The sequence below is a fragment of the Eleginops maclovinus genome, chromosome 9, assembly GCF_036324505.1.
Source record: "Eleginops maclovinus isolate JMC-PN-2008 ecotype Puerto Natales chromosome 9, JC_Emac_rtc_rv5, whole genome shotgun sequence".
NCBI lineage: Eukaryota > Metazoa > Chordata > Actinopteri > Perciformes > Eleginopidae > Eleginops > Eleginops maclovinus.
Window position 1 is genome coordinate 11,291,824 of NC_086357.1, and position 11,090 is coordinate 11,302,913.

The following is an 11,090-nucleotide window of genomic DNA, read 5'->3' on the forward strand; positions in this document are numbered from 1 at the left end:
GAGGATATGGAGGTGGGGAGGACGCTGCAGGGACCACAAAGCGCCAGCAGAAGGCAACGTTTCTCTGTCGGACAGTTAGAGAGAAATCCCACTCATAATAAATCAAAAAACACATTTTATTTATTTAAAAACAATATTCATTCATTGTAAATCAATACAGAAATTCTGAAACATTAATTATATGGAATGCTATCATTTCACCAAGTATTCTGGAAATAATACAATATGCTGGAGTTATGTACAGTATTACATATGCTGTAAAAACTAAACCGTTTTTAATTCAAAACCAATTATATTACCAATTAAAGCAACAAAAATACAATGTGATGTTAAACGTATAGTATCTCTGACATTTAGGTTCAAGTGTCATTATGATTACTCACTAAATCATTAACATGCTTGTGTAAAAAAGGACTCATCCCTTTTATCAATTAACTTTGGAATATGCTACAAAGATGAGTATTACAACACACAGCTGTGTATAAAAAGTATCACTAAATACAAAATTAAACGGAAAACAAAATAACAAATACAAATTACGAAAAATAATATTAAAGCATAGACAAAGAAATAAATGTAAGAAGTTTTAAAGGCATTAGATCTCTCTGCTTTAAGTTAAGGAAAACTATCTTGAGAACTTTTCGTGTATGGGGAAATATTATTTTAGATGGAGGTCATCTCCATCCAGTTTTGAAAAGTTCACAGCCTGTCATATCCTTCTCTGCGGCGGTCTTTGAGGAACAGGGAGGTCGTCACAGCGATGAGAAAAAGACCCACCACTGTAGCCCCGATGATGATGGGGATGACTCGCTTGGTAAAGTCAGCCCAACACTCCACCTCTGAAAAAACATGGAGAGCAAAATGCAGGATGAAAAAGGAGGATAATTCTAAACAAATGAGAATCTTAATTTAGCCATATATACTTTGATCTGATAAATAAATTCAGCTGTCACATACACATCAATCCCTTAGATCTAATTCTATTTGAAGGTTTTCATTAACCATTTGAAACACTCAAGCATTTTGCAGAAAGCTGCAGTGCAGAGATCCATAACTTATTACAAGAACATTGTTTTCCATCATTATTAGATCAATAACACAGCAGCAATAAACTTGCTTTAGTTTCAGGACACTTACTGTTAACACAGTCCTATGGGACCAATTATCCCACTGTCTCATTCTCAAAAATCGAATGCTCAAAGCTCACATTATAGACACATTTCTATCTGGGAGAATGATGCTAAACAGAGAAGTACATTTTTCAGAACTTATAGTTACAATAGACTTTTGAAGTGCTCTAAAAGCATAAGCATAATATGATACAACAGAAAAAAGGCCAATTTGAGTTCAAAATATGTGGGGGGGTTTTTTTTAGCTAAATTGGGGCTCATACTTGTTTATTTGTTTGTAACACCAGAGATAAAGCAGACAGTCAAGCATGGATTTACTTTAATCTCAGGATTGTGAATTTGTTCTTGTCTTTCACTATACTATTAATAAGAGTTTTAGTGAAAAAAGATACTTGTTTATATGTTTGCCATTGTATCTAATGATCAATTCAGTCACCTTTTCCATAGTGTCCTTTTAGCAGAGTGAAGGCCTGTATCTGCAGAGGAACCAGCCGGATCCTCAGCTCCGGAGAAGTCAGAAGCAGATTCTCAGAATTGCACTTGAAGCTCTGCCCATCAGCCACTGCAAACAGCTTGTCATCCGTCAACACACCTGAGTAAGTCTTATCTGGGAGGAAAAAGATGTTTGACAGGAACAGTTATGTTCTCTGTGGGTAGAAATCAGAAATACCAGCTAAATGTCATCTCTCTTTGTATCTCTTTATCTGGTCTTACTGACACATCCTTGGCAGACAGGCAGAGGAGACACATGAGCGGTTAGATTGGAGACATAGAAAATATTCCTTTCCTGGAGACAAAAAGAAAATTGAAGTTCATCATGAATTCTGAACACCATTTTTCTAATAAAAATTACTTTATATGTTGATGTGAATGTTTTGATTTGCTGTGAAGCTGGAAGCCTCAACGATTCTCTGAATCTGTTCTATGACATTGTTTTTGATGCAGAAACTATATTATCTGAATTTTAAGTTAAACCTTAAAAAAATCCCACCAAACACTAATATAAACGTAACAAGGTTTTGTCTTCCTCATTTTCCTATTGCTTTTAGTTCCATAATTACAGCATTTATTAGGTTTTTTCTAATGCATTAAACTCTGAATAATGGGTATGGAAACATTGTAATCTGAAAACTAAACTAAAGCTGTCATAAAGATGTAACGGAGTAAGAAATACAAGTTTCGCCTCTGAGTTGTAGTGGTCTAAAAAGTTGCATAAAATCAACACTCAATTACAAGTACCTCACATTTATACAGTTCTTAAGTTAAAGTACTGAGTCACTTTACATTCCACCAGTGCCTGCATTTCTTTGGACGGTGGGAAGAAAAAATGCATACATTGACGGAGAAAATGAGTGGGGTGCATGAAGTCTGGTGTACCTTTCTGAAGCCGAGCTCTAGAATGCTTGCATTGTCAGGCAGTGTGAGAGAGAGGACCGCAGCTTCTTTACCACAGTAACCACCGATCTTGATCCTGGAGGGGTCCAGGTTGTAATACCAGGTCTTCTGAATGCATACAGGAGAAACACATTACTTAGTATCACTAGACAGTGTCAGAATTAATTTCTCTTATCAGTCACAGGACAAAACACATACACACACACACACACACACACACACACACACACACACACACACACACACACACACACACACACACACACACACACACACACACACACACACACACACACTAACCTTATTTTCAATCACAATGTACTCTACTCCCATGGTGGCTTTGATGCAGGGTTTTCCAACATGGTTTTTCAGCGTGTACGTCTCTTTGTCCAAACACACATATAAATAAACATTAACACAGACCGTAATTTAAGTTGAATTGGACACATTCTATTTTCTTATCATCAATAACTTCTTATTGTTGTTTTGTCTGTCACAACATAAAGATCTAATAGAGCCCCCAATTATGTCTACATTTAAATGTAGGTAAATTAGCTGTGGTGCAAAATATTCATGTTATATTTCAAAGGAATAGGTGTGTACCTATTGGAGGGAGGGTGTCAGTGGGCTGCAACGCCGGCCTGTAGATGTGATGCTCAGAGGCATGCTGGACAGAGAACTCATTTTTCTGTAGTTGGACACCTGGGGGAAGAAGACATATGTCACTATCAACATCTGGTTATCTATTTTATATTGTGACATAAGTGCCTTGGTTCATATTTGACTAAATTGTTGCCAATTGTCCTATTACAGATGCAAAGAATCAGATTAGGTGCAAACTAACTTGTTGTGAACCTGACGTCGCCTGGTAATCAATACCAATACCTGTTTTGCAATACTACTTATGTGCAATATATATCATAAATAACTGTGAAATACATACTTTCACCTTTAATACTTTCAACTAGCTAAATTTCTTTGGCTCTTTACTAGTTATAACAAATTTAGATTTCTCCTTTGTGGGACGAATAAAGGTGTTGGTTTGTTGAAAGGGTTGTTTCCCATGTTGGTTAACCTGCCAAAGCTCTAACCGAATCTTGCAGACCTTGTTCTTAATGTGTTTTTATCTCTGTTTATTTTCAGATCATCTGTATGGTTTAACTGCAGATTAAGAAATCAAGGAACACATGTTTAACACTTAAAAAAGAAGTTATGTGTGAGAGAGGAAACCAGAACATCCTCATTTATGACAAAGCACATTTACAAGTCCTAGGTCTTTACAGAGAAGGCGACACAGTATCACAGGTGACCATTTTATGTTAAATTAAGAAATATCAATTTAGAAATATCAATAGAAATATCTCAATCACAGGTTCACTCCTATCTTTATTACTTCCTTGTAGCTTTGTGCCTTTAGATGCTTGGAGTTCAGCTCTGGTTTCAACTGACAGTTTAATTATGTTTTGAGGACAATCCCACACATTGATCTATACAATCTGAGAGTATTATCAATCTTAAACAATTTTAAATATTTGTTTGTATTTGAGGTTAAAAAAAGAAAATGTCCTTTAGGTTCTTTTTGTTTAACTTTGAATGACCTGTCTGTTTATTTAGGTTGAGTTGTGCTGGCAATTTGGGTGTGAAACCCTTCTCTGTTATCTGTAGGAAATCCCCCATAACTGCGTTGAGTTGAGCAGTTGACCAGTCTGTGGAGAAGCCCACTATAAGGGTGTAATGAGAAACAATCAAACTTACCTGCAATAATAGCCAGGATTATAAGACACCATCCCTTTGTGTGAGCCCTTCGCATCATAGTTAAAATAAAAGAACAGAAAGGACAATAATTCATCACTAAGGTGATGGGATCCGTGTGAGTGCTGCAGTTGTGGTTTTGCTTGTAAATGTGAAACTGTCGACCACCTTGACACTAAAATGAGCCACTGGCAGGAAGTGCAGAGTCACAGGAGGTGGTGCAGTGGACCGCCGCCTCTCTCAGCGCTGAGCTGACACCTCGGATGGAAACTTTATGATGGTAAAACTCTGAGTCAGAAGCATAACTCTAACTTTATGTGTGAAATACGTTACGATGGTTTACATCGTCACTTTTGTTAGTGTCTTAGAGCACTAATAAGTATGCTACAATAGAGTGCTTCATTTTAGGTATTTATACTAAGTATTTGTTGATGCTCTTACTTTTGTAATTTTACTTTAGTACAGTTTTGAGTGTAGGACTTTAGTTTTAACAAAGTATTTTCCCAGTTTGGCATTGCTTTTAATCGAATACAATATCAGATTACTTCTTTCTCAACTGGCTTGGTTAAGCTAAACTCTTTTGTTTTACAAGCTTTATTACAATATTTTATAAAAGAATACTCAAATAACTCAATAATGTAAAAGATAATCAATGAGACCGCTCATTAAGTATCTGTTAAGCTGTGCAATTGCATTATCTTTATTTAAAACCTGTGTTTAAATCTCATTTTTAACAAAGTAAGGCTTCATCTGGCGATTAACTTAATGGTTTCAATTGCTTCCCCTTTTTTTTAACCTGATTTAATCACAAGGTGATTCATCTGCGGAAAATTCAGCCACTAGCAAAAAATCTCCCGAAACGCTAAAGAATTATCAATTTCGGGGGAAGTTGACGGCAATAAAACGCATTCAATTCTGTCTTTTATCATTGTTTTGATTGAGGGACCCCTAGTGGCAGTAAATAACATTTGATGCCTTTAACTTAGAAACCTCTTGGGGGGGTGTAAGTCTGCGTCCCATCGGTTGGCATGTGAGTTGACCCTGTTGGCATGTGAACTGAGTGAACTTGGTGTATTCCTGTAAGGATGCTGCACATAGACACAGCAAACACAATGTCTGGATGATACTGTCATGAACATGGAGTGTAACATATGTGCACATTTCACCTCATTTCACTGAGGAGCAATGGGGAAATCAGAGTGGAATAGGCCAACGGTCGAAAGGGACAAAGTACCAGTGACACACAAAACACACAGCAAGCAAGCCAAGAAACACACATATATACACACACACACACACACACACACACACACACACACACACACACACACACACACACACACACAGCTAGTTTATTTTGTTCAAACATATATGCTTCTTTGTGTGTGTGTGTGTGTGTGTGTGTGTGTGTGTGTGTGTGTGTGTGTGTGTGTGTGTGTGTGTGTGTGTGTGTGTGTGTGTGTGTGTGTGTGTGTATTGAAGATATGTGTGTAGAGTGTCTGTTCATTTAAATTCACTAATGAAGGAAGATATTACCTCTCTAAATAATCTTTCCTTCCTCTTATACTGACAGTCATATTGATTTGACAAGAAAGAGGGCAAACAAAAGAGCAAACATTTACTCTCCTTTCACCGACTGAGCGTTTTGAGCATCAATGTGTGCGTGTGTGTGTGTGTGTGTATGTGTGTGTGTGTGTGTGTGTGTGTGTGTGTGTGTGTGTGTGTGTGTGTGTGTGTGTGTGTGTGTGTGTGTGTGTGTGTGTGTGTGTGTGCCCCCTTGTCCCCTGTGTATGTGTCTAGCATTGTGTCATAATTTTTCTCAGGATTCCCACCCACAGTTTCAGGAGAACTTCACTTCACTCATTCATTTATCCCTTGAAGCACAGCGGGATCGACAGCAGGCCTCCACCTTCAGGAACTGTAAGTAATGCTATATTTAATATTCGCAATAAATCATTTTGAAACGTAGAACATTCTTCTGATTCAGCCAGAAATAAGATATTTGCGACTAACACTGCCAGGGTTAGAAGGTCATTTCGACATGAAATGCACTTTCATTACATTTGAAAACCGTGGATTGATGTGTTCATTATGTGTTGATATATTTACTGTTATTTCCTGTGAAGCACAGCAGAAACATCCATCAGGATTAGACGATGAGGAACGGCGTGGGGCTTTGTGTGCTGGGCCTGCTGTGCCTCCACAGCTCAGTCTATGGGCGGGTAAGGAGAGAGAAATCAGAAGCCCTAACTAAAAATAGCTTTCTTGCATTATAACCTAAACAACACTAGGTGCAATGTCACATTTTTCATTAAATCTACTTGATTTGCATTTAAAATGTAATTTGTAAAGTAACTAACAACTGTCAGATACATTTTGTGGAATAAAGAGCATTATATTTCACTTATGAAGGAGGGGAAAATGTAAGTCCTCAGGTAAAGTAAAAAAAGCACAAACGTTTCCTAGAGTGACTGTTACATTTCACCACTGCTTGTCAGAAACATCAGGTTTCTACACGAAAAAGTAAAGATCAGATATGAAACTGATTATATTTTTCTTTTCACGGGAGGCATTGGATGGGCTGCCTGGTGTCCTGATCTTCTGTGACGACCCGACTGTGAATAAAGCCGTAAGCAGCGCCGTGAACAAATTCAACGAGAGGCTGAGCACCGGACACAACCTGGCCCTCTTTCAGATACTGACAGCCAGCAAGGTACAGGGATAGAAAAAATGGTGGTACTGTAGGTTTTTCGAGGAATAGTTATTACTATACTCACATTGTCCTACTTGTAAGAGGGACTGAGTTAGTATTGGACATTAAAAATGAATGTGATTAATAGTCACTACAAATTAAAAATAAAAGGGTGAAATGTGCAAAACTAAACATTTTGATTTTGCTTGACAGCATACTACTGCTAATATGGAATATGGTACAAAAATTGACAATAAATAGGACAATGCAAACGATTTCATGAGCTTCATTGATGTTGTAACTGTAAGGCCTATAATAATAATAATAATAATATAGTGAATACTTGTGATGATCATTACCTCCTTGAACTTTTCTTTTTTGGATGGTGGTGAAACCAAACAACAGGAACTCAAGCTGTGGGATGATAAGAAATTCAAAGAAAACATGTTTACACACTTCAACCTCTGGTACACTGAACATGTGTGTGTGTGTGTGTGTGTGTGTGTGTGTGTGTGTGTGTGTGTGTGTGTGTGTGTGTGTGTGTGTGTGTGTGTGTGTGTGTGTGTGTGTGTGTGTGTCCAGACAGAGAATAGCTCCGACTCAGTGTACTCACTGCAGTTCACCACCAGGAGGAGCGACTGTCTATCTGGCAGCAACAAACCCTGGACTGACTGCAACTATCTGCCCAACGGTAGAGAGGTAATAACGATGAGAAGAAATACAGCTGCAGACATACATGTTTTTTTTAAGCAGTGACACAGTAAAAGAATTACCAACAGTGCCCAATGTCTTTCCAGCGTATTTTGTTTACACAGGCAATATACATTGGGAATTTAAGGGAGAATTACATTTCTTAAAATTGGAAGCAATATTTTAAGTAAGGGCATGGATTATACAGTATTTGATTTACAATTTGTTAATCATGTATGCTGTTTTTTCTTTCCAGAGGCCAATTTCATGCAATGCCACTGTCTACATGACAGAGATGGAGGCAGACACTCGACAGGTGGATTGCCGGCTGGGTGAGTGAAAATAACCAAGTGTCATATTGGGTTTTTTTATCAGTTATGACTCAAGAGCAACCAACCTTTTCCTCAAAGAAATAAGAAAAGATCTTTGAGAGCGTTACTTCTATCCAACTCTCGCCAAGAAAGTTAAATCAAAATATTAAATGTATTAAATAAAACCATCACCAACCAAACCTAAAACTTTATCTTTATAAAATATCTAAAGTCCGTAAAGACTGAAGATAAAAGATAAATATAAAGCTTTTTCATCTCATGTTTCTTGCAAAAAGATTAAACATTTAGGATTCATGAACTTTATTGTCATTGTTAAGGCACAACAAAATAAATAAATACAGCTAAAATAACTACGCTAAACTTGAGGGAGAAGTGGTTATTTTTTTGACAGAGACTGAAACTACATTTAAAGAGAAATGTCTTTCAAAATGTTCTCAAAAAAGTAAGTTCAGTATCTTTTTCAACTTGGACATACGATATTACACGAAGGCCCAGTTGATCATCAATACTTTAATTTGTTGTCATGTGACGCATCCCTACCAGGGGGAATTGCCCCTTTAAGTCTCATCCCATACAATAAGATACAAGCAGATTACATATTCTTCACATAGTATGATCATGTATGGAAAGAGGAACCTCTGGTGTGCTGATAAACTTCACCATGTCTCTGTTTATTAGTGGAGTGTATTTCTCATTAAGAAAACAGTGATTCATTGAGGAAACTGTAACCTTGTGGGCGAAGGGCATACACAGAGAAGCCGTTTGTGAAATATAATTTTCAGATACAGCGAGTGAGCAATATCAACTTGTGATGGTCTAGACTTTAATCTGTTTGCCCAACCAACCCACTGTCAGCTTCCAGTAAATAGTTGTTCTTTCTATCCAGCCAACAAAATGTGTTGCAACTTTTAAAGGCTCAGCTTGGAAAAATAACTCGCTTCAGTTGGGTCTGGTCTTAAAGAAATAAAAGTTGTGTTGTTTAAATGAACGGCATGATAAGCCCAACATCATTGACCCTGCAGTGTAAGTCAATCTGCTGTCTTCACATGCTTTATATTCTCCTCAATCTTTCTCCTCTCCAGATGATTACGTCATCCCAGAGAAATCTTTCTGTTTGGGCTGCCCGAAAATGATCGATCGTGACTCAGAGGATCTCAGGGTTCCTCTCTCTGTCTCCATCTCCAAATTTAACTCCATCTCCGACAATACGCACTTGTTCACCCTGCACAGTGTCGGGCCCTCCACCAGACAGGTAGAAACTGGGTGATATGAGGAGAGAGGCGAAGATGAAGAGAAGAAGGTTTTCTTCTACCTACTGTCTCTATCTGTTTCCCTGTAGGTCATCGCAGGATTCAGGTTCAAGATGAGTTTTGATATGGAGAGGACCACTTGTTCCAAGTCTGAACACAAAGAACTCCACAATCTGTGTGTCCCTGATAATGAGAATGTGGTAAGCATGCAAACACACATATGACAGCTGACATACTGTTTGTCCCTTTGTTGTTGTTATATGTCTCGGTGTGGTTGTTTTGTGTCTCTTTGTCGCCTTGACGTGTCTCTATGTGGTTATATTTTGTGACTATTTGCTTTTTTTGTGTCTTTTGTGGCCATTATGCGTCTTGTTGTTGCTGTTTTCGGTGTCTTTGTGTTTGTTTTGGTTCTGAAAGTGGTTGATCTGTGTGTCTTTTTGCTGTGTTTCTTGATGGTGGCTTTATTTGGCTTTGTATCTGATGTTGCGTTGTTTTTCATTTTGTTTTTCTGTCGTCTTTTGTGTCTCTTAGTGGTTGTTTTTGTGTCATTGCCCCCTGACCCCTCCATAATCCATCCAATGCTCCAGGTTTATTCAACTGATTCTCTCTCTCTGTTTGTTTGTGTGAAGGAGTTTGTTAACTGTAACTCGACAGTGGATGTAGCACCCTGGAGGTATGAGGTCCCACAGGCCCATTTAGAGTGTGAACCAGGGGCGTTGGCCACGGTGAGACCCACTTCCACAAGATGCTCAAACATTTTGCCTGTTTTAAATTGAATAAAGAGCACATCGACGATAAAAAACTCTAATTGTATAGTACTATATAAAATAAGTTGTACCTGTCTGCTCTCTATATCTGGTGAATATTGGATAGTTATATTTCTTGAAAGTGAAATTTAGACATTCAAGCTTGTATTCTCTAAATAAAGGACAACATGCAATATGCTAAATAAGATTTAACAGAATTGCATACTATAAACCATAAAGATTAAAAGGATAGAATACATAAAATATGACTTGCATAATTTTTCATCTTTCCCATTTTACAATCCAGTCTCTATACTTTCATTCTAAAATGTCAAAATTCCCATTCAGAAAATGTAGATTTTCATTGTTAAGAGTCTTACTGTATTCTTTCTTCAGTCTCTAACCAGGCGTCGTCCCCCGGGCTGGTCTCCTCTCAGGAACATCCTGTTAGAAAACCCCCCCACCCGTTCAACTCCAACCATAATCATGCCACCACCCACCGTAAAGACCAAAGAAGAGTCTTCTGAGGAGGACACCACTGCATCCAAATCCCCTGCATCCCCAGATGTGACCGCAGAAGCTGGAAACAACAGCCCCTTCCACTGCCCGTCCAAGCCCTGGAAACCTTTCAACCCCATCCCACCCACAGCACCGGCAAAGGCCGCCACAGAAGAGGCCAGCCCGCAGCCCCCAGTAGAGGGAGCCTTCAAAGATACAGACCTCCAGGAATAAGTTTATCCTCATGGGAAACACATTTATATTCAAAATGATCTCACTTTTTGCTCTCTCCAAACACTTTTTTTTGGTTTATTCAGACTAGTGCTTTTATTCCTGGGTTGCAGCACATTTATTTTGATTATTCAAATTTCAAATGCAAAAGATTAATAAAATAACCAGTTTATATGAAATAGGAGCTGGTGCTTCTCTAAAAGCACTGGAGAAAATGACTGAAATGATGAAAGAGCTCTCAACTGTTGTATAAATAGTTTGTTAAGCAAGAAATCAAAAGTGCCCAATGTGTCGGTTTCATTAAAGATGTGAGAAAACAGCAAAGAAAGTCCATTGGAAATGTTTTTTTTCTTCAAAGGGAAAGATCTGCAAGA

General features: G+C 38.0%; 2 protein-coding genes across 3 annotated transcripts; one reads left to right on the top strand and one right to left on the bottom strand.

Annotated features, from left to right (window-relative positions):
- Positions 1-128: 128 nt before the first annotated feature.
- On the bottom strand, positions 129-4,439 carry lamp3 (lysosomal associated membrane protein 3). Its single transcript, XM_063891558.1, has 7 exons — positions 4,281-4,439; positions 3,129-3,227; positions 2,826-2,908; positions 2,508-2,633; positions 1,845-1,917; positions 1,567-1,737; positions 129-839 (listed from the first exon to the last, which is right to left on the bottom strand). The coding sequence occupies exons 1-7, from the start codon at positions 4,372-4,374 to the stop codon at positions 700-702; spliced, it is 786 nt and encodes a 261-aa protein (XP_063747628.1). The 5' UTR covers positions 4,375-4,439; the 3' UTR covers positions 129-699.
- Positions 4,440-6,042: 1,603 nt separating this feature from the next.
- Positions 6,043-11,044, top strand: kng1 (kininogen 1). 2 transcript variants are annotated; one of them, XM_063891296.1, is made up of 9 exons: positions 6,043-6,197; positions 6,409-6,499; positions 6,847-6,990; positions 7,552-7,668; positions 7,916-7,991; positions 9,074-9,243; positions 9,331-9,441; positions 9,871-9,966; positions 10,384-11,044. In XM_063891296.1, exons 2-9 carry the CDS (start codon positions 6,434-6,436, stop codon positions 10,717-10,719), a joined length of 1,116 nt encoding a protein of 371 aa, XP_063747366.1. In that variant the 5' UTR covers positions 6,043-6,197; positions 6,409-6,433; the 3' UTR covers positions 10,720-11,044. The 2 variants fall into 2 exon arrangements, with proteins under 2 accessions (XP_063747366.1, XP_063747367.1); XM_063891297.1 differs by having other exon boundaries at positions 6,074-6,197; positions 6,404-6,499.
- Positions 11,045-11,090: the final 46 nt, after the last annotated feature.

Excerpts from the sequence above, each read along its gene's own strand:
- lamp3 (XM_063891558.1), bottom strand. The coding sequence starts at position 4,374 with ATGAATTATTGTCCTTTCTGTTCTTTTATTTTAACTATGATGCGAAGG. Across the intron at positions 3,228-4,280 it reads AATCCTGGCTATTATTGCAG|GTGTCCAACTACAGAAAAAT; the intron begins GTAAGTTTGATT and ends TTCTTCCCCCAG. Across the intron at positions 1,918-2,507 it reads TAGAGCTCGGCTTCAGAAAG|GAAAGGAATATTTTCTATGT; the intron begins GTACACCAGACT and ends TTTTGTCTCCAG.
- kng1 (XM_063891296.1), top strand. The coding sequence starts at position 6,434 with ATGAGGAACGGCGTGGGGCTTTGTGTGCTGGGCCTGCTGTGCCTCCAC. Across the intron at positions 7,992-9,073 it reads ACAGGTGGATTGCCGGCTGG|ATGATTACGTCATCCCAGAG; the intron begins GTGAGTGAAAAT and ends TCTCCTCTCCAG. Across the intron at positions 9,244-9,330 it reads TCGGGCCCTCCACCAGACAG|GTCATCGCAGGATTCAGGTT; the intron begins GTAGAAACTGGG and ends GTTTCCCTGTAG.